Here is a 24,238-nt window from a genome sequence, read left to right on the forward strand (position 1 = left end):
GGATCCAAAAATTATGTAAAAAATTGATATCTGTATAATGTGAAATAATGTGACATCTTGTAACAATTGTAAGTCGCCCTGGATAAGGGCGTCTGCTAAGAAATAAATAATAATAAAATAAAAATAATCAGCACATCCGAAAGTGAACAAAAAGACTTGCCAGAAAGAGTGAAGTACAGATAAGTATTTAGAGCAAGATTAAAAATGATAACGAATATGTCCTTATCATGTAGGAAGTGACATGGGTGTTTTCAGTCCATTTTATTTCCTGTTTTTTTTTTTACACACTTAACCACTTTAGACTGCCACGCCAATAACTTTAGTGACTGTGCTGTGTCTACATAAAAGTGTTAAAGGCTCATCATCTTATTAACCCTGTGGAACTCGCAGTATCCGTACACTACAGATCTTTATTCCATCACACCTCTATTTCTATTACCTTTGTCAGGTAAGGATTTTTACATGACTAAATCCGCTAATAAAGCTAAAGATTGTAATGTGCTAAAAGTTGATTTGAAATATATGAATAAGGAAAACATGTTCAAATTAGTACACTAATTAACAGCAAACACAAATGCACTTTTCAGATACCCACAAACAAATTATTCACAGTACCAGTTTAGAAAAGATGGAGGAGAGGGGAAATCACCACTGTATTTTTTTTCCATGTATTTAACCACTTTAGACTGCCGTGCCAGTAAGTTTAGTGATTCCTGCTGTGCTTGCGTAAAAATAACAATCTCTGTGAAAGCCTTTTAGAAGCCCATAGGGCACAATTCTCAGTAGGTTGTTATATTTCAAATTAGTTCATTTACTCTCGATTTAGTACTCTCAGTTAGTTGTTATATGTAAATAAATATTTTTATCAGTAATGAAACATTGACATTTTATAATTTAAATTTAACTACCTAATGATGCATCTAATTAAGTGCTTTTCGGTATAATTATACAACTATTCTCAGAAAGCGGATGTGATCATTTACAAAACAAACAGAAAACAAGCCCAGGTTAAAGGCACCTTTTATTTAACAGTTTGCCTCCAAGGTATAAGCCACAAGGTTTGTAAGCCACAGGGTTTGTAAGCCACAGGGTTTGTAAGCCACAGGGTTTGTAGATTTGCCAGACGTACTTTCATACCAAATAGTTCAGCTAGAAAGGAATAGACTGTGGATTTCTGTACGATTGACCGTATTGTCCTTTAATGCCAGTTGTTTTTTTTTGTTTAAGAGACAACAAGGTATTATAAAGTGAGTCCCTTCGCTGTAAAGAGCACCCTGTTACACCCTGTCAAACCCATTGGGGCATTAACCACAGCTTCAGTATAGGGGCTGATAGTAGTAATGCCAGTAACCCCTTTTTTGTAATATTTAATAATGAGCAAATCCAAACATAATATATATTACTTAGTATTTTAAAGTGCCTATATTATTTTAATACATTTTTACACTGCGATTAATACACTAATAGAATGAGTGCTGTAGAATCCATAGCCCTATGCTCTTTTTTTATTAGCAAGCCTTGACAGTTTTTGAACACAGACAAACACAGCATGGTCATTTTAAGTATGCACATAGCCCATTATTATTAAACTAACATATCGCAACAAATCAACGGGGTCTGTTATTTACTAAATATCCATTCATTACAACAAATCTCATTTGAAAAAATAACTTGGATTTTTTCAAAATGTGGTTTTCCAATGTTCTTTGCAACACGTCTTCAACTGTTACAAATAAACTCTGCTAGTTCTGCATTGATAACACTATGTAACACAATTTTTGTTCCTGGGTAGTAAGTGTTATTTCCTAATTGCTTATGCCTCAAAAGTATAGAAAATGGCTATTATTCCCCACAAATTTTGCTTTTGTGACCAGGACAGTGATATTTTGAAATTTACCTATTTCCAATGAGAAAACGGGCGAATTTGTGTCTTTTCGTTCACATAAAGTCAGAAAAAAACAACATATGCATCCAAATTAACATGTATTTATACTAAAGTAATACAAAAATGACTACAAAAGATTTAGAAGTGAGTAGTTTTTCGAGATTTACGATTATACTGTAAATCACTTTCACGAATCAGCCCCCAAATGTAGTCTCCCATCATGTTCTCGTTATACTGTCCTCGGTAGCGGCATTCAAAGTCCAGTAAGTATATCCTGGTGGAAGCGCTCGCCTTGCTCCTCCGAGTACGCTCCCATGTTCTCCTTGAATTTATCAAGATGAGCATCAAGGATATGGACTTTGAGGGACATCCTACAGCCCATTGTGCCGTAGTTCTTCACCAGAGTCTCAACCAGCTCCACATAGTTTTCGGCCTTGTGATTGCCCAGGAAGCTCCAAACCACTGCGACAAAGCTGTTCCAAGCCACTTTCTCCTTACTAGTGAGCTTCTTGGGGAATTCATTGCACTCCAGGATCTTCTTTATCTGTGGTCTGACGAAGACACCGGCTTTGACCTTTGCCTCAGACAGCTTAGGGAAGAAGTCTTGAAGGTACTTGAAGGCTGCCGACTCCTTATCTAGAGCTCTGACAAATTGTTTCATAAGGCCCAATTTGATGTGCAGTGGTGGCATCAGCACCTTCCGGGGGTCCACCAGTGGCTCCCACTTGACGTTGTTCCTCCCCACAGAGAACTCGGTCCGCTTGAGTGGTCAGTGGGTTCCCGCCAAATTCTTGGGATAGCAAACGTCATGGCTCTCTTTTCCCCTCTGTACCATCCTACAAAAATACATTTATTTCACCCATGACTAATGTGTAAGAGATTCTCGCACCATTTTTCATATATGATATATTTTTTCAATAACATTGAAAATTGTAAAACATTTTAAAATTAAAAACTTTTACAATTTTAAAATTTTTAACAAATTTTATAACATAAAATTCCGAGCAACAATTGTCCATCTTACCTTCCAGAGTTTTTTTACAGTGCTCGCAGGTGAAATGAGGTGCCCAGGGTTTGTCTTGATCCCCGACAGGCATGCCGAAATATGCCTTGTAGGCCTCACACATCTTAGCAGATGCTTCCACAGAGTACTTTTTCGCTCTTGTCTTGATAAATTGGCCGCAGACATAGCAAAATGCGTCTGCCGGATGCTTGCAGCCTCTTGATGCCATCTCAGAAAAATGCAGATATGTATCCACTTAGGCAGCTGGAACTAAACTGAACTGGTGGGCTTAAGGCCCCTGTATTTATACTACTATTTATATTACTGGAAAGTTCTAGAAAGTTCTAGAAGTTACTCCAAGTTTACTCAGCACTGAATCTATCTGGAATGTTCTGGAAAATAGGTAAATTTCAAAATATCACTGTCCTGGTCACAAAAGCAAAGTTTGTGGGGAATAATAGCCATTTTCTATACTTTTGAGGCATAAGCAATTAGGAAATAACACTTACTACCCAGGAACCAAAGAAAAAAAAATTGTTGTGGTGTAATGTCACCAGAGCGCTATTATTATTATTATTATTATTATTATTATTATTATTATTATTATTATTATTATTATTATTATTATTCATCAGAAACAATGCAACATTAATTGGGTAGCTGCTGTAATTGGATTTTGTGTATTTGTCTTGTTGTCGCTTTGTCTGTTTGGGTCTTTTATTCTCATGCAAACATACCTGGTGTGAGATAAAACTCACCAGCACTGCAAGCCCTTTAAATCCTAAGAGACATATAAAACATTGTACATCAGGGCAAGCACCTTCATTGGCACCTTAGAGTTAAATAGAAATGCTGATATATGATACTGCAAATGTTTTTAAATAGCAGTGGTTTCACAAGATAGACAGCTAAGTGAGCATTCACACCAGGGGTGAGATATTGTAAGCTGTTATCATGGCAGTGGATCAACCACAAAGATATTTCTTGTCATGTACAGCTATGGCCAAAAGTTTAGCATCACTTAATTTTAGGATTAAGACATTGACTTTATGAAGCAAAAAGTGTTAATTCTATAGGGTGATGCAACACTGTTGGAAACAGCAGTACAGGAAGCCAGCCTTGAATTTCAAAAGCTATCAACTACCCTTAAATTGTGAACAGTCTGCATTAAAGCAACATCCCAATGCTTAATTATCTTCAATTATTTTACAGTACGGACAGCAATGAATAATACAGCCTTACTCTGCAATATCAGCATGCCAAGGGCCGTGGAGACATTCCAGATGGTGATCTCCATACCAGTTTTAATTCTGGGACTATTATTCAACGCTGCAGCCCTTTTCCTGTTGTGCTGCAAACTGAGAGAATGGACGGAAACCAAAATATACATGACTAACTTGGCAATTGCTGACTTCATCCTTCTCCTTTCCCTGCCATTTAAGATGGCAACATATCACCACATTTTTACAAAGCAGTTCTGCATGCTTTTGGTCTCAGTTTACTACGTGAACATGTATGTGAGCATCCTCACAATCACCGCTATAAGTGTTGACCGCTACATCGCAATTAAACATCCATTTAGAGCTAGAACCCTCCGGTCGCCACTGAAAGCAGCAGCCGTGTGCCTTATGATATGGTTGATCATAGGCTCATTCAGTGTCATGGTTAACACAGACAGCAAGCACAAGGACAGCAAACTGCAGAATAAATGTTTTCAAAGTAATGCTTCCACAGGTCTCTCCTTCAAATCAATTTTGCTCATTGAGATAGTGGGATTTTGCATGCCTCTTGTAATACTGACATTTTGTTCCACGCAAGCTATCCACTCTTTGTCAAAAGACATAAGCTCAGAACGCAGAGATGAAAAACGCAGGGGCATTCATGTCATTGCTACAAATCTGGTCGTCTTTTTCATTTGCTTTGCCCCCATCCACATTGCAATGTTTCTCCAGCACCTTTTTAAAACTTTAGATCATTCCAATTGCAGTCTTCAACAGCAAATGGCCAATTTCATGCATGTTTCCAGTTGCATCACCAATACCAACTGCTGCTTGGACGCAGTGTGCTATTATTTTGTGGCAAAGGAGTTTTTTTTATCATCTTCTGTGCGGACTTCTCCACAAAGGGATAATTAACATGGCAAAAGATCATCTCTTTGATGAATTTCCTAAAGCATTTCCATAATCAAGATGTCTATATATATATATATATATATATATATATATATATATATATATATATATATATATATATATGCTTTGCTCATGACTGTCTTGCAGCTGTGGTCATTTTCTGCAAGCGTTGCCAACAGCCACTGCACTGCACTTTCATGCCCCTCACGAATAGTGTGACTCTCTCCCAGCTTATATTGGTCTAGTGCAAGGGTGGCTAAGTTGGCTCTTCCACACATAGTCTTTTTTCCAGCCTAGTTCTGAACTGTTGCTTTGAATGAATTAAACCTGGTATCCAGACCCTGAAGTAGTTCATTATCTCATTTTACCTGTTAAACCTGGAGTGGAAATGCCCTCCAGGACCGTGATCAGACATCCCTGGTCTAGTGGATCACATGACACATAGACTAAATTTAAAAAATATATATAAATATATATCTTAGCAGACACTTTATCCAGGGCAACTTACAATTGTTACAAGATATCACATTATTTTTACATACAATTACCCATTTATATAGTTGGGTTTTTACTGGAGCAATCGAGGTAAAGTACCTTTATCAAGGGTACAGCAGCAGTGTCCCCCACCTGGGATTGAACCCACAACCCTCCAGTCAAGAGTCCAGAGCCCTGACCACTACTCCATCTAATTGATGTAATATTGTACTTTGAGTGTAAATATTTTGTATACAATATTTAAATATGTAGTATTGTTTCTGTATCATGGTAGATGTGTTGGTTGCTTGTGGTTATCAGTTAATTGTTAAAAAAAATATTGTAAAAAAGTATGCGACTATGAGAGTAAAATGTGCTGAGGGCTGCTATTCATAATATGCCTGTTAAACAGTTTCTTATCAGTGCTGTTTCAGACATTACACTTGTGATAGTATCAGAATCTTCATGCAGAGTAGTGTACAGCTATGGTCACAAGTTGTACATCACCAGCAATTCCAGGATTGAGATATAATAAAAAATTAAAACTATATGAACATAATTTGGATCTTCTATTTAACATCATGTAATCAAAGAAACTACAGCATGATATCACAAAAGTGTATCAAAAACCATAATAGTAGTACAGTATTTCATGTTAGATATCAGAATGTCACATTTTTTAATTTTTGTTAGTTTTTCAATAAGTGTACGGGAAAACTACAAAGCGGTATGCAATTCAATATGTTAATGTAACATTATTCAGCAGGTTTCATTCGACTTTAAGTGATTGTATTTTATCTTGCTCTTAATTGTATTATCACTTGTACTGTGATTCTTGAAATGTATTTTTGTTTACGATTGTAAGTCGCCCTGGATAAGGGCGTCTGCTAAGAAATAAATAATAATAATAATAATAAAGAAGCAAAATGTGTTAAGGTTATAGGATGATCCAAAACTTTTGGTCAGAGTTGTAGGTGTGAAGAAACAACATTATTTTAAAGACAGTGTGAAAGTGACAAGCCTATAGGCAATACAGTGGGGAAATAACATGAAAACAAACAACAGAATAGAATGAAAGCAATTTAAGGTTATTGGATGTATTTCTCTTTCATAAAAGATAGGGTGTAAATGTTGTAAGTGGGTTTGCACGTGCAGACCAATGTCTGTGCATGCAAATACTGTATAACTGGGTATTTTAAAGTGTTAAAAGGCATTTTGTTTCTATTGTATATCAGACACTTCAAATTCTGACTGCTTCATGTAATTATTTACTAGGATGCATTTTACAGCAGATGCAAATGCACATAATAGTGTGGGTCCCATCTTATTATTAGCCTGTCACTTCAGTCTTTTGTTTCTGTGATGCTATAATAAAACTCCTTTAAACACACTGTGTCTTGCTTGAACCAGGTATTAAGCAAGGCAATAATTGATGATCCTTGCTTCAAAAGTATACTGTATCAGTTTTTCATAATTTTTTCTAGTGCAGCACTCTACAACCATAATTCGAAATGCTCAATCAGACCAAATGTTTCGGCTAGTGTCATCTTAAGTGTGGTGCAGCTTATTCTAGTTTTACCTAACCACTACAGGTTCCTGCATAAGCTTTAGCACACTCTGTCTAAAATGAAACAATGTACATTAAACAGGACTGGGTGGGGCTTCTGCAAAAGTACAAGCCTGTCTAATTACAAATGTTCCAGTAGCATCTTCCCTTCAACACAGCTTCCTTTCTCATGTATCAAAAGACAGCGGCTACATACTGAATGAGACTGTAAAACTCCATCTCAGTCATATTTTATTGCACATGATCTTTCAGTATATTTCAGGTAAGCAATTCTGCATTGCTTTTCAATAGGATCTTAGTTCCAGACAGTGCAGTGCCACAATGTTAATGTTATACAGCTAGTTTTGTAAGAAACCACTTATGTGCATCCAAAACATAACAATAATCTGAGCCTATAAGAAAATGTATTTAAAATTTGAGTCATGAAATTCTATGTTAATTGTAATTCATTAAATACATCTCAATTAAAAAAACAGGAACACAAACTTGTTTCATAAGGAAAAATGTCCATAATCATTAAATAGCCCACAAAAAGCACACACATATTCTAGTTATACAGTAGACAATAGATAATAAACTAGACACTTGCGATGCAGGTCTCAATGTGCAGTTTTGAAGCACACATGTATTTTCAGTTTAAAACATGATGTATGGTACTGAACAGGGCTGACTGCCTTGCCTTCCAGGAAGTCTGTTGCTGCTTTACTTCCTGGAAACAAGGCCCTGAAAGAACGGGGAACAATTGTACTCTCCCAGTGAAATGACCCAGAATTGAAGCATACTCCAAAAGCACAGCTTGCAAACAAAGATTTCTTTAACCTAGTGTAGTATCACATACCATGTTTTAAAAGGAAATTGCATGTTTGCAACAATATGTGTTTCTTTCAAAACTGCACATTTCAGACCATCGTTCCAGGGGGCGACGACAACAAAAGAAAATGCAGAAATAAGCAACATTTATGAGCAGTCTTAACAGGGTCTGAAACAATCTGCCTCATGAGTGAAGATATAGCTTCTGAGATGTGTTGCCGTGACTGCCATTAGTGTTGCTCAATACATTGCAATCAAGCATCTGCTCAGTGCCTCAGACACCAGGTCAGTGAGGAAAGCAGTCCATGTCCGCTTCCTTATATGGCTTGCTGTATGGTCACTGAGTTCTGTGTTCTTTGTGGAGGATATTTTTGAAGAAGAGAAAGTGAAAGGAGTAAGCTTTATAAATGTTTTCAAAGTAATAACTTCAAACCTGTGCCACTTTCCTTCTTACTGGTTCTGGAGATCTTTGGATATTGTGTGCCGCTAGCAGTAATAACTTTCTGTTCTGCCCAGAATATCCGTGTCCTGTTGGACCACATGGATGTGAGCTGGAGAAAAGAACACGCATAGACATGATGGTTGCAAACGTGGTTGTGTTTCTCGTCTGCTTCACTCCTGTCCATGTGGGCCTTTTCATCAAGCTCTTAACTGAGACGTTCCATCCTGGTGACTGCACTGTCCTTCAGGACCTGCAGTCCTTCATGGGTATGTCCAGCTGCCTCACCGCCAACTGCTGCTTGGATGTCTTCAAAGAGATTTTGCGTCAATGGAAACCACAACTGAACAGCTAAGTTTTTTAGACATTACTAGGTGGTAAAAGGGTTACATAACAGAGTATAGTAGTACAGGAGTGTATGCACTGTACTATACCAGTCTTAAGAGAAAGTCAATGCATTTTTTCAGTCAACTGAAGCCATGTAAAAATAACTAACAGCAGCAAATCAATTGAGATGAAAGATCTTTTCTACAAGTGAGACCTGGCCAGGGAAGCAGTAAATAAAGACCACCATCATATAAACATGACCAAAGCCATTGTGCAGTGAGTCTCTGAAAGAAGACTGGTCCCAGATAGCATAAAAGGCCTACCGACATCTTGTAGACTCCAGATAAAACCACTGTACAGCCTACAGAATTAACAAAGTGGAATGAAACCTGCTGAATAATTTTATGCTAACATACTGAATTACATTCTGCTTTCCAGATACTTAACAAAAAACTGACAGACAGGAAAAAATCTGACATTTTGAAATCTAACATGAAATACTGTACTACTTGTGTGGCTTCCAGTAGATTTTTGCAATATCATTTAGTAGTTTCTTTGATTTCATGTTAAATAAAAGATCTAAATTACGTTCATATAATTTTTATTTTTAAATTATGTGTCCGTCCTACAATTCTAGGTGATGCAAAACCTTTGGCCCACCCTTACAAACCCTATACCGTTGCCATCCTTGGTAAATGAGTTTCTCAAAACTGCAATGCTCATTTACTGATAGAAATCTAACACTCACACAGTTTAACGGAAATCGGATTAAGAGCGCAGATAACCATCAGTAAACTTCAGAAGCACTTCAGTATCACAAGACAAAAAATGTTGCATCCTTTATGATTCATTTCAAGCTGCATTGGTGTTGAAACACAACACAGAGGGAAGGCGTGGTCCCTTTTTTAAATTGCATCTATCTATCTATATATATATATATATCTATCTAACTATCTATCTATATATATATATATATATATATATATATATATATATATATATATATTGGGATTAGCTATATAACATTTTATATTAAATATATACTGTATATATATTTAAAAAAATTAAATGTTATGTAGTTAATCCCAATAATGTAAATAACACAATGTGCTACCATCTAGAGGTTCACTTGCATTATACAATTCATTTAATGAAACCCAAAAGCTTTGTGATATTAGTGCATGATATTTTATAAAGAGAATGTGGTGAAAATGTACCCACTTATCAATTTTAAAAGTATAAACGTATTTTTGTTTCACCCAAAATGTAAATATTCTGCATTTTGTGTGCAGATGACAGGCTGTGTAAACCCTTCAGTGACTCGTTTAAGTAGAGCCCTTTTTTAAGTACAATACACACTACTGAGGGGTGGACTGAGGCGTGTTAAGCTGCTTTTTGCAGACCCTTAACCTGAAGAAACACTTAAGAGGAAAAATAACAGGACATTCAGCTTAAGTTGGCCACATAAGTTACAGCACCAAGCTTTGAAAATCAGACCCAACGAGTTTTTCACAGGCTGATGGCTGATAAATTACTAAAAGCAATTCCTATATGGTCTCATTCTGAGTTATGTGTTCTTACATGATTGCAAACTATTTTTTTACATGTCTGCTTTGGAGCAGCTTGCCGGATTCTGACGAGTGTGTGTTACTTACTGTACCACCTCCACTACTTCATGCCCAGCTCTTACATGCTGACTGAATCAGAGCTGTCAGGCAAGAACTTAAGCTGCAGAAATAATACTGACAGTCAGATCTGTGGCTACACTGACACACGTTTGAACACATTTGCAACCGTTTCTGACCTGCACTTGTAATGTCACCAAGCGCTAGGCTCTAGGCCTTTGTTGTCTTCTTTATGTTGAGCTTCTCTTGTGCTTGAGTTTTGTTTTTTTAAACAAATCAAGAAAATGTTTTTGGCTATATAAATTTAAAAATAATGTGGAACGGGCCATTTTGTCTTTAGTTAGTGCTTATTGACCTTTTTATATGCTCTCCGTCTGTTGTCTCAATATAGCATTTAAAGCACTGTATTTCAATGTATTTAACTGACTTTTGGTATATAATGAAATGCAAGCCCAATAAATATATTCAAAAACATGAATGAATGAACTGTACCACATTACATGTCCTGCCTACAGTATGTTACACTTAACATAAACATGTTTTATTTGGGTTTTTTAGTCAAACTCTTAATAATTAAAAATGTGTCAAAGGGGTACCTGAATTCATTCACGATTTTAAGTACTTATATGTAACATGTTTCTGTATATAAACAGATTCTTGACTGTTAAAATGTGAAAAATAATGAATAAAACAACTGAATAAAACTGCATTAAATTAAACTGCATTTTGTTTTCTACGTACTGTGGCAAGCTAATGGCAAGAATAGCAGAGCCAGGAATCACACCCTGCTGCTCCCAGTCCTTTCCCTCAATTATCCAGGAATCACACCCTGCTGCTCCCAGTCCTTTCCCTCAATTATCCAGGAATCACACCCTGCTGCTCCCAGTCCTTTCCCTCAATTATCCAGGAATCACACCCTGCTGCTCCAAGTCCTTTCCCTCGATTATCCAGGAATCACACCCTGCTGCTCCCAGTCCTTTCCCTCAATTACCCAGGAATCACACCCTGCTGCTCCCAGTCCTTTCCCTCAATTATCCAGGAATCACACCCTGCTGCTCCCAGTCCTTTCCCTCAATTATCCAGGAATCACACCCTGCTGCTCCCAGTCCTTTCCCTCAATTATCCAGGAATCACACCCTGCTGCTCCCAGTCCTTTCCCTCAATTATCCAAGAATCACACCCTGCTGCTCCCAGTCCTTTCCCTCAATTATCCAGGAATCACATCCTGCTGCTCCCAGTCCTTTCCCTCAATTATCCAGGAATCACACCCTGCTGCTCCCAGTCCTTTCCCTCGATTATCCAGGAATCACACCCTGCTGCTCCCAGTCCTTTCCCTCGATTATCCAGGAATCACACCCTGCTGCTCCCAGTCCTTTCCCTCGATTATCCAGGAATCACACCCTGCTGCTCCCAGTCCTTTCCCTCAATTATCCAGGAATCACACCCTGCTGCTCCCAGTCCTTTCCCTCAATTATCCAGGAATCACACCCTGCTGCTCCCAGTCCTTTCCCTCAATTATCCAGGAATCACACCCTGCTGCTCCCAGTCCTTTCCCTCAATTATCCAGGAATCACACCCTGCTGCTCCCAGTTCTTTCCCTCAATTATCCAAGAATCACACCCTGCTGCTCCCAGTCCTTTCCCTCAACCATCCAGGGAGCTCTCTCCCTCGCTCCCAGCTCCTCTTTTACACAGCTGGCCATCCCCAAACTGGCACTCAATTAATCAATTTGGGGAACAGCCTCATTCCACACTTATGTTTACAGGGATGAGATTTTTAACCTCATCCCTGCCAAACTTAAATTCAGATTAATCAAACTTTTATTTACAGAAAATACACACAATCACATTAAATTTACTAAATGACCCGTGCATAGAAAAAGAAAGTGAACAGGAATGGGAGACTCAGGTGTCTTCTTTCATATTAAAGCTAGCCGGTTTCATACATTAACCTTGAATAGCACTAATGTTAGAATACGGGTACATTCCTTCACAGTAGCTTTGGTAAGATCATGATTAATGCTAATCACTGTCTGTGAATGCAGCCACTTAACTTTTCTTTCAAAATATTTCTCTATATTTATAAAGACAAACCAAACCAAAAAAAAAAAAAAAGGGTATTTGGTTTGGTAGCCTACATTGCTATTTTTTATTTAAACCAAAACCTTTCTTAATATTTATACCTAAAAGTCCACCAAACCCACAGAAAGGTTTATGGTTTTCAGGCTCACATTTCATTGCTGTTTCCATTCAGACTGAAGTCTTCTGATCAAAAGGACAGTTACACAATCTTATTTATCTTCTTCATTTCCTTAGATGAGAATTTCACAAGCTAAACACATGGGCGTTACACCCAATTTTAAAATAATAATAATAATAATAATAATAATAATAATAATAATAATAATAAACTCAATAACCTGCCTTGTAATGGTGTCTTTCTCTGTTGTGTTCAGAGACTGGCCTTGTAAACGATCTACCGTACATTACTGTACTGCAATGCAGCTTCAACAACTTTGAAAAGGTTTTACTAGGCACAGTAAATAACTGCAGTACCACAGGATATAACATGTACTTATTTGATTATCTTTGAACATGTCCATGCTTGCAAAAAGGAAATAGAGACCAGCATCATCTGCCACCTAGTGGAGTAATAAATCTTGAACTGCAGCCCAAGCTTTTACATTCTGTTGAGCAGCACTAGACTCTATACCTGCCTGCCTGCCTGCTGATAAAGATGTGCTTTAGGTTTAGCGAGATGAGAGTCTTTATCACAAGTTCCCGTCTCAGAAGAATTATGAAGCTGTCCTACGCTGGCCTATGGACGTCTTTACAACTTAATTGGAAAGCAACTGGTTAAGGACGATAAGTGTTCACCTTATTATTTAAATATGTTTATTGTAGAAAAATTAATTTCTAAAACAATAGTAAGCTTGATAATTATTATGACGATACTGCAATAAACAATATTACAATCTGCACTCCTCCTTTAAGACACCAGAGGGCGCCAGCTGAAAGATCACGGAAAGGAATTAAGAAGTGCAGTATGTTCAATGCCAGGCAGTTACGATAGTCCGGACAGGCACAAAGGATTTATTATTATTATTATTATTATTATTATTATTATTATTATTATTAATAATAATCTAAATTGAAATAGCTGAGCTTTCAAATATGAGCCGACAATGACACGTTCAAACAGATTACACTGCTAAATAAGGTTTATAAAAGATGAGAATCAAGTGCAGCCTTTGGTTATGCTTCTATCCTTCCAGCAGGTGGTGCAATGGCTCTGTACTTTTTGTAATAACTGTTCTGTCTTCAAAAGGTCCATATGTTGATGGTAGTGCTGCCTTGCTTTTATGCATGCATTGATAATAATTTGTATAGGGTATACAAATTATTATCAAGTATAGGTCTGCAACTGAGGTTATGTTACAGATTTTTGGTTAAAACAGTGATCCCTTTATATTTAACTAGCAAGCTTGTTTGCCTGGGACAGCACAGCATAGCCTAGCTATATTTCTCAGGTAATTGAACGTAAATGGGTGAAAAGGAAAGACGAGGTTTGTTTTGTGTCTGTAACAACCCTCTAATTGGCTGACCAGCGAGGAAGAATGACCAGAGTCTCTGTCATACTCCTCACCCCGGCGCAGTGGAGGGATGCATTCTGGTCTTTAATCAGGATAGGTCACATTACATATAATTAACCTAATTGCGGTTGATAGGGGTGGGAGATTTGTTGCCTGTTTTACCCCACTCTGACCACTTGCGATCCTATCCTACATGCAAATCATGCTAATTAGCTCTCTGTCAGAGCAGCTGTGACCAAAATGTGTTCCGTTTTTAAGAATGATGAATTACTGGAAGTGCGACATTTTTTTTTTTTTTTTTTACTAAATGTCTGGGAATCACTAAATAAATACCCCCCCTTCCGGATATTTGTTTCTTCATTTTACCCGGAAGGGGGTGTACTGCATAAAAGTGGGTGCTATTTGTGTGTATATATATACACACACACACACAAACAGCACCCACTCGATATATCGCGGGTGTCACGGTCCAATATAAATCTGCTATATAGCGAGAGACCCATAAAAAAACAAATAGGCTAACAAATACTGTACAACCACTCACTCGTTTTATCTGGGGCGTCAGGGTCCAATATAAGTCCTCTACGTGGACTGGGTGGCGTAGTTGGTGAGGAAGGGTCGGATTCTTCGTATGTTGCTCAGGAAGAATCGGCAAGTTATTATTATTATTTGTTTATTTAGCAGGCGCCTTTATCCAAGGCGATTACAGAGACTAGGGTGTGTAAACTATGCATCAGCTGCAGAGTCACTTACAACTACGTCTCACCCGAAAGACGGAGCACAAGGAGGTTAAGTGACTTGCTCAGGGTCACACAATGAGTCACTGGCTGCGGTGGGATTTGAACCGGGGACCTCCTGGTTACAAGCCCGTTTTTTTAACCCATGGACCACACAGCCTCCTGGCAAGTCCGTGCCAGAGTGGAGGTGCGCTGGGAATAAGAGAGGCAGGGGTCCAGGGTGACTCCGACGTTCTTAGTGAGAGAGTGTGGTAGATTCCAGAGGAATGGAGATAGAGAGATCAGAGGAGGGGGACGAGGAGGAGGAGGGAAAGAAAAGGAGGTCAGATTTAGAGAGGTTGAGTTTGAGGTGATGCGAGTGCATCGAGGAGGAGATAGCAGACAGACAGGTAGAGATATGTATATTGCGGCTAAGGCATTCACAGTTAGACAGTAAAAATTGAGAGCTAACTCGAGGACTGCGATATATCCTAATCTGCAGTATAGCGAGGGGCGATATATATATATATATATATATATATATATATATATATATATATATATATATATATATATATATATGTGTGTGTGTGTGTGTGTGTGTGTGTGTGTGTGTGTGTGTGTGTGTGTGTGTGTGTTACTCCATGTGACAGGTAATTACACATACAGCACCTTTGTAGCTTGGCTGTAAAACTCGAGTCGGAAAAAACCTCAACAAGCAAGCACTATGTGGTTACAGCAGACTATTTTAAAACTCACGCCCTGCATGCACGTTGAACGATAAACTTCTGCCCCCATTCTAACGTGCAAATCCGTTACACTGTGTACCACAACACAAGCTCAGAGTAATAGCCACAGCCAGCGGAGGTTCCAGCCCCTCTACTTTGTGCACATTTGTATTTCACACATAGAAAACACCCTGACAAAATACATTAGTGAGACCATGCTAAGACTGCCACCTTTAGTCACGTAATCATTGAACAACAAATATCACAGTTAAGAATTGTTTTCAAAGTAGATATAGAATTATAAATAAATACAATTCTTCAGGTCCTATTGCTTAAAGAGTAAGTAGCGGGGTTCTGAAAAATATAACGTTAACGTTACCACATGCTGCTACAACTGTTTAAATAACATACTGTAATTTTTCTTTTCAATGTTAACTTTTTACACTTATACTTTAAAGTCTGTTTCAAAGCTCTTTTCAAAATGTCCGCTCTAGTGCACTAATAGTGCAAGGATTATTGCCCACATTGTCAAACAGGTAACACAGCACGTTTTTTCCTGCAGTGATTTAGAGAACAGATCTCAACCCCCAGAACACTAGAGCGGACATTTTGAAAAGAGCTTTGAAACAGACTTTAAAGTTATAAGTGTAAAAAGTTGTCAGGATGTTAACAATGAAAAGAAAAATTACAGGTACGTTCTGGGGTGAAATTCTCAACCAAAAAGTGCAGGTACTTATATGCACAGCCAGGTGTAAACATAAAAAGAATTTAGACAATTTGACTGACAATGAATAAATACTTTTAAAATGTATACATATCGGTACAAGAAACATTTATCAATACAAAATAAAGAAGCTGAAAATACTAAAAGTGATGTACCCTCTGCAGGTATCACTCAGTCATGTACTGTAATATAACAGTTAATTTAAACCTTAAATGATAAGTATTCAGAAATATTACACAGTGCAGTAACTGCTGTAGAGAGGATTTTGTTTCAAGATATCCTAAAAAGGTATTTTATAAAAAAAAACTATATATAAAAAACAACTGATACAAAAAGGTCTAAGTCAAACAATGCACAACAGGGTCTAAAATACCCCTCTAATTTTGAATGCACCAGACACTACTCTTACTCTTAAAAGTTGCACTACACACTACAGTAGAAAACAGGTATGCTGAAACAGGAGCCTTGGGGAAATCGAGTCCGAGAAGATCATAGGCTCTCTCACCTGGCCCTTTTTGTAAAGCAGACACCACATTGCATCACCTCCTGAGACTCTGAAACTGGCTACAGCTGACCCTGTCTGTATGCAAGTACTATTGATATAAGAGTTTACTCAGTGTTTCCTGGTAGGCACACTGGAACCTGGAGCTTGCAAGTTCCCATGTGCAAGGAATGGAAAACCAGCTTGGATTTGTTCGCTTCACTACGCTACAGTGACCCCTAGTGTCCGGATGCAGACGAAGTTAGGCAGAGAGCGGTTAGGCCGAAATCTGTCCTTCAGGGTTCTGTAAATTAGAAACAGCCAGTGCTTAGGTTTGAGTGAATTGAGCAGCAAGAACAGAGAAAATTATTTTCATAGGCAAGACATTGCATAGTACATAATTTGTTCCAAATAAGTTCATACAAGCAATGTTATATATACAGTCACCTCCAAAATAATTGGCACACTTGATGAAGATGAGCAAAAAAGACTATAAAATAAATAATACCAGTACTGAGCTATATTGTAATTTTCCAACATGTGGAATATATTTGACTTTATTAATGATTCAATGGAATCAACCAAAATTACACATTTCTCAAATTATAAATTTATTTCCAAAAAAAATGAAGTGTCACAATTATTGGCACCCTTGTTTTCAGTACTTTGTGCACCCTCCCCTTGCAAGGATAACGGCACTGAGTCTTTTTCTATAATGTTTAATGAGATTGGAGAACACATTGGGAGGAATCTTAGACCATTCCTCCATACAGAATCTTTCCAGATGCTTGATATCCTTCGGTCTGCGCTTATGGACTGCCCTCTTCAATTGAAACCACAGGTTTTCAATGGGGTTCAAGTCCGGAGACTGAGATGGCCATTGCAAAATGTTGATTTTGTGGTCAATTAACCATTTCTTTGTGGATTTTGATGTGTGCTTGGGGTCATCGTCTTGCTGGAAGATCCACTTGCAGCCAAGTTTCAGCCTCCTGGCAGAGGCAACCAGGTTTTTGGCTAAAATGTCCTGGTACTGGTACTAGAGTTCATGATGCCGTTGACCTCAAAAAGGCCCCAGGACCAGTGGAATCAAAACAGCCCCATAACATCAAAGATCGACCACCATATTTTACAGTAAGTATGAGGTTCTTTTCTGCACACGCATCCTTCTTTCGACGCCAAACCCACCGCTGGTGTGCGTGGCCAAAGAGCTCTATTTTTGTCTCAACTGACCATAGCACCCGGTTCCAATCAAAGTGCCAGTGCCGTTTAGCAAACTCCAGGCGCTTACATTTGTTGGTTGCTCTCAATAAAGGCTTTTTTCTGGCAACCCTTCCAAATAGCCTATTGTCATAGAGGTGTCGTCTAATTGTAGATTTGGAGACTTGGTGACCCCAAGATGCAACCACGTTCTGTAATTCTCCAACTGTGGCCCTTGGATTTCCCTTTGCCTCCTGAACCATCTGCCTCACTATGCGTGGGGGCAAGATACACTTGCGTCCTCTACCAGGCAAGATGAACTTAAAGAAGTATTATTATTATTTGTTTATTTAGCAGACGCCTTTATCCAAGGCGACTTACAGAGACTAGGGTGTGTGAACTATGCATCAGCTGCAGAGTCACTTACAATTACATCTCACCCGAAAGACGGAGCACAAGGAGGTTAAGTGACTTACTCAGGGTCACACAATGAGTCAGTGGCTGAGGTGGGATTTGAACCGGGGACCTTCTAGTTACAAGCCGGTTTCTTTAACCACTGGACCACACAGCCTCCTATAGAATGTTAATGCAGATTTAATTTTGTTTGATTTTATTTATAAGAATCTTTAGGGGTGCCAATAATTCTGACAGCTATCTTTTTGAGAAAAAATGTTATTACTTGCTAATAAAAACCTTTTTCTCTGAGCAATTGTATTAGAATAAAAGAATATGGATTTCCCATATATTTGAGCATAAAATATAGCTCATTACTTGTGTTGTTTATTTTATATAGCCTTTTTTGCTCATCTTTATCAAGGGTGCCAATAATTTTGGAGGTGACTGTATATATATATATATATATATATATTCATATATTCTTAAGAACTACACACAATTTTAATAGACTTAGCTTGTTTGTTAGTTTTTGTCACCCCTGCAGATGATGGTGCCTGACTGGTAATATGAAACTGTGTTGGGCAGAGCTGTGGTTTTCAGCACATGCCTTGTGAGGAAAGTCTGGTCAACAAGAGGAACTACAGGAATCTACAATGAGAGAGAGAGAGACTGCAAGCTTTACCACCCATGAGAAGCACATGAGACAGGCAGACTCGGAGTAATCGGCCAGGGGGAAATGCAGTGACTCACACATGTCTGGGTTTCTGAACATCACGTAGCTCCTAGCCTTAAATGTACCTTTGGAAAGCGAGGGTCCGGTATATGGTCATGTGGGCCTCAGGAAAGTTTCACTTTGGCCCCCAGAACAGCAACATCTGGCTAAACTGAAACCAGGAAGCCTGATTTCTTTTATTCATCAGTATTTCACTTGGTAGACTTCCTGTGTCAGGAAATGTGTCCTGCGTAGCACAGTGGAGCAGCACAGACTGCCAGCCTTCAGCTGGGGGAAACCCAAACTGAGAATGTATCTTTATCACTCCTGTGTGATTTACACCTACTGTATGGAGGTGCCAGGTCAACCCCAAAGCTATGACTGCAGTATGCATGCATGCCTGCAGCTGGCAATGCCAAGAGGGAGGAGGGTATAATGATTGCCAATCAAAATAGTTCAGCTTTCTCTAAACTTAAAAGCTAAAAATAAGATGGCGGTTCGGGGAGGGAGGCGGTAGAGGGCAAACCCAAAGCATTGCACGGACTGTAAAGAGAGGTAGGGTTAAATGTACCTGGATCCGGAGTCCATTGTCTTGCTGAAACTCTGGTGATGGTTGCACCAAAAGATGTTCCTGTCAATCAAATGATCATATTTGCATTTTAGAGTTCCTTCCTGGAAACCTCTCTCTCTCTCTCTCTCTCTCTCTCTCTCTCTCTCTCTCTCTCTCATATATATATATATAGATTTATATATATATTTCCAATATTATTGCATTTCAAATCTTATGTTTAAGAGACGTGCTGTGGTGCCGTGATAGCGTGCTCAGAGGAGCAAGTTTCAACTTACTTCATGGGGAAATTCATCAGCACTCAAGAGAAGAGCAGTACAGTATGATTAGCTTGACAGCTCATATTTATACTAACATGTATTCACATTCACATGGCAATAAACACTACCTTGAGCACAGATGACTACAGCAGAGCCATTCATTGGGTTTAGTTTGAGTCCACTTGAAGCTGATATGTTTTTAATTGCGTGTCAGGGATGGGATGAAATGAATCGTTGTGATTGTTCCTTTGCAGGCTGTTTTAACATGACGGGTATAGGGACTCCAAGACAGCCAATCCAGAGTCTTTGAACAGCACTGTAACCCTCCTGCAGTTCAGTGGTCTTTCACAGCTATCGCTATTAAAAAATAAGAAGACAATACTGTAACAGTAGAGAAGTCAAGAAACAAAAAGGGAGAGAAACACAAGATACGTAGATCTTTATGGATTACAATAAAGTTTGGTAATTCATGAACAAATCATAAATTAATAAAAAACAACAGACTAATAAAAAAGAAACCCTCATATTACTGATGAGGTAAAGCTGTGGCCCCTATACCAGAGAGAAATGAAGCTGTATATGTTGTTGATCACCATCTGAATCAACCTCCACAGCTAGGCAACTCCTATATCGTACACTGTGCTAGTGCACAGCACGCCAGCATTGTGTGATATTTGCATTACAACAGTGAGCCTATTTTATAAAGCTTTATCTCGTGAGATGTGTGTGTGTGCATGTGTAATACACCATAGCCTACCTAGCTATTTCTACCATGCTATCTGAGGCAACCAGAGATCAACCTAGGTCTGTATATATATATATATATATATATATATATATATTGTAAGATAGTGGGTTGTGTGAGACATCAGGGAGGGGGTTAAAACCTCCCTGCGAGAGAAACATGTGTGGAATGCACCTTTTTGTTTGACAGTGTGTTCCTGGAAGTTGAGTTAGTGCTCCAAGAGGAGTTAGGTGTTTATTTTGATTTTGTATTTGTTTGATTTTGTGTTGATTAAAAAATTAGCGCAACCGCGCTTGAAAATCCATTTCTGTTGTGCTGGGTCGTATTTTTAAAGGGGCAACGAACCCGAGTGAGTGCAATCCTGTTACTATATATATATATATATATATATATATATATATATATATATATATATATATATATATATATCTATTATATCTATTATAGACCTGTACTTGTACCTTTAAGAGGAAACATGTTTTTGTTGTTGCTGGTCTTGTTGGATTTGTTGGTTAGTTCAGATCCTCTTTGGTACTTTCCATCAGCAAGTTCTACCAGAGAATAAATATAGACAGAATAAATACAACCTTTACAACTGGTGCAGTAATATTTGAACATTAACAGTATACCATGATTCCTATGAACAAGATAAACTTGGCGCTTCAGCATTTAAAACACTGCTTTTTTGGTAAAAAAATTAAAAAACCCAACTAAAAACAAACAACACCAAAGTAGAAATGAGCACACAATGAGCTAGCAGTGAAAGAAGGATGTGGTTAGACCCGCAGTGCACGCAGAGAGGCTGCGAGCCGCTTCATTTCATGCTTCTTTCCTTCATGCTCAGAAAGGGTCCGTTTTGGAACACAGTTGTTCCGAATAATAACATTTTTTGCTTGCATTACTGATCAAATCACTAAACATATAGATGTCACTAATTACTACTATGGTTAAGATTCATTTTCTTAATACATATGCTTTTAAACATATGTTTGTTCATTGTATTGAGCCAGTCACAATACATGTACACATATATACACATACAAGCATGTCACATATGTTTAGGTATTACATAATGCTTTGATTTGTTCAGTCCTGTGAGTAAGATTATTTAACGGTATAAGTAGTTTTTTTAAAAGCCGATGTGTGCCACATTTAACAGTAATTGTCTGTCACCTTTTCTTATCTTGTCTAGTCTGTACAAAACAGGATACAGTGTATATATATATATACATCAAGTCATGGTTATCAACTAAAGCATGCGGTGTTGTCAGCTATAGCTAGCACTGGCCAGGTCTGAGGACTGAGGAAACTGCAATAGTGTGAAAGAGCTGAGTACACCCTAATAAAATCTGTTCATGACAAAAAAAAGGGATTTTGTAACAGAATGTAGTTTCAATAGTTGCACAAGCTGGTATAGTGCTGTCTCAGACAGACACAGTCATTGAGGTCACCCTGGTTGTGTGCTCATGTGCTGTACGTGGGTCTGTGGGAGTGAAGATTGGGGGTGACTGTGATTCATCACAATGACGTCACCCTGGTTGTGTGCTCATGTGTTGTACGTGGGTCTGTGGGAGTGAAGACTGGGGGTGACCGTGATTCATGACAATGACTGTAAGAGTATTGGAGTAGTCCATCTTATTTGTTCAAATGTGTGATGAAACATTTTATCAGATAGTGTTGTTCTAGAGGAAAGATACACCAGCCTAACCTTATAAAGTTCATACTAAAAGCATAGCAAAGTGTAATGAAGCACGATGAAAGCATCCTAAGCATAGATAAGTACTATAAAGCACAGAGAGGCATGGTAAAGTATATCAAAAAACAAGGAAAACCATGGTAAAGGCATATTATAATCATGGGAAAGCAAAAGTACCATGCACATTTACAGTGGTAAACTTAGGGACTCTACAGCATCATATACAATAAAAGTTACCAACTAAAGATCCCAATAGTTTAGAAAAGTTTGTCTTGAAAAAGATAAAGATTGAATCATGATCAACTGCAAAACTTCAAAGCAGCATTACCATGAAATTAGAAAACTCATAATATGCTGGAGAAGCAGAGATAAGAGAGTCTTCTTTGATTATCTCAACTTCAGCAGGTTTTGATTGTAACAAGCAAGACCTTTTTCAAACTGCTCTCGCACAGGATGCAGTGTACTAGACTAGAGTTTCATTTATAGAGATCAATGCATGTCTGCTGGGGGAAACACCAGCAGGATTAATCTAGAGATTCCCGTGGCTTTAGAAGCGGCTTTGGGGATCTGATCTTGAAGAATCAGTTTGAATAATTTCATGGAAAAAAAAAAAAAAAATCTTGCATGGTTCCCAAAACGATTTAAAATATTTTTAACAGATTTTTCTACAACAATACTGTATTTAGTTTTTCAGGTTATATTATTATTATTATTATTGATTGTAGTTGTAGTAGTGCTGGTAATAGTAGTATTTTTAAATGAGTACTTCAAACAAGCACTGTGGAACAAGTATGCAAGAAATAGCCATTCATAATTTCCCACTTTGCATTGTGCTTTATGAAATTAATCATTGTAAAACCCCAGTCCAGGCTCCCAGTAGTACAGAATTTCTTTTTTAAACACTTACTAGCTCATTACAATCCGTTGTAGTCCTTAAAGTCCCTTTTCACATAATCACTGCACAGCTGAATATTATTACACAATGCTCCTGCTTGTTATGCTGCAAACACAATCCGTTTCCATAGTTATTGAGACGGCACTTACCTGGTGAGGTTTTGTTGTGTTTTAAGCGAGAGGATCTCAGTCCAATTTGTTCTTTTTATTGGTAAATATCAAATAATAATAAAACACACACACACACACACACTTTTGTATGTTTTTTTTTATTTTTAACTGGCACATGTCTGATGTAAAGGTAACTAACTGCTTAACACATAATGGCACTGACTCAACTTGCAACTTGTCGTGTTCAATCAGCATATTCAGTTACAGTAACCCGACCAGCATACTAGCACAGCACTGCACTGCTGTTTCCTTTTGAAATACACGCTGAAAAACACAAACGGTCCTGTTTTTTTTATTATTATTTTTGAAATACACGCTGAAAAACACAAACGGCCCTGTTGGCACAGGAATACAATTATTTTCAAGGTAGGAAACTGTGCTCAGGACAGACATTTAACTTGCTAGTTTTATAATTTCACAGCTGTTTTTCTTTTTTCCTCTCTGATAATCGTATTTTTCCAACACGGTTATTTTATTATTAGCACACTTCTAGAGGTTAACCACTGTCTGCTGTCTAGACTCTTCCAATAGCTGAGCTTCGGTCAGCGTATCTTTCGAATCAAAAATGTACTTGCTTTTCTTTCAGTTTTATTCGATCGTTCTCGTTACAGATCTGCGGTTTACTCTTAGTTTCTTGGAAAATAATACATTTCGATTTTTAGAATTAGGCTCAAGCTTGTATGCCTGCTTCGAAATCAGCCTGGTGAGTTGAATGCGCAAGTGAACCTAAACGTCTAGCGCTGTATCTGCTGTTACAGAGTCTTAAACAAATTGCTGGTATTGAATTTAATATAAAGTGAAAAAAAAGCTTGATATTATATTACAAACTAATTTTCAGTCGATATGGATTTGTTCCTTCTGAATATGCATGCTATCGTATGAGGAATAATAATAATAATAATAATAATAATAATAATAATAATAATATATTTTTAAAAGCACAGCAATGATATTGCTGATATACAGAACCCTCTGAAACCCTTAAACCTCTCTACCAAGCTGTCTGCTTGGCCTGTCTATTCTAATGGTTACTAACTATATAAATGATTGGAAATGAATGGTCAGCATACTGTACAAGGCTTCCACATTGCTTTTT

At 37.9% G+C, this 24,238-nt stretch overlaps 1 protein-coding gene and 1 long non-coding RNA gene across 2 annotated transcripts; one reads left to right on the forward strand and one right to left on the reverse strand.

Moving 5' to 3' along the window:
• The first annotated feature begins 341 nt into the window (after positions 1-341).
• LOC117417462 (G-protein coupled receptor 35-like) lies at positions 342-5,124 on the forward strand. The gene is made up of 2 exons (XM_034029625.2): positions 342-448; positions 4,101-5,124. The coding sequence occupies exon 2, from the start codon at positions 4,112-4,114 to the stop codon at positions 5,021-5,023; it is 912 nt and encodes a 303-aa protein (XP_033885516.2). The 5' UTR covers positions 342-448; positions 4,101-4,111; the 3' UTR covers positions 5,024-5,124.
• A 13,493-nt stretch (positions 5,125-18,617) lies between these two features.
• On the reverse strand, positions 18,618-23,030 carry LOC131739977 (uncharacterized). Its single transcript, XR_009330609.1, has 5 exons — positions 22,985-23,030; positions 20,843-20,932; positions 19,765-19,993; positions 19,380-19,439; positions 18,618-18,744 (listed from the first exon to the last, which is right to left on the reverse strand). It is a non-coding gene; the product is annotated as an uncharacterized LOC131739977 (long non-coding RNA).
• Positions 23,031-24,238: the final 1,208 nt, after the last annotated feature.

This window comes from Acipenser ruthenus, chromosome 12, assembly GCF_902713425.1.
Source record: "Acipenser ruthenus chromosome 12, fAciRut3.2 maternal haplotype, whole genome shotgun sequence".
In the NCBI taxonomy this organism is placed as follows: Eukaryota; Metazoa; Chordata; class Actinopteri; order Acipenseriformes; family Acipenseridae; genus Acipenser; species Acipenser ruthenus.

Excerpts from the sequence above, each read along its gene's own strand:
- LOC117417462 (XM_034029625.2), top strand. The coding sequence starts at position 4,112 with ATGAATAATACAGCCTTACTCTGCAATATCAGCATGCCAAGGGCCGTG.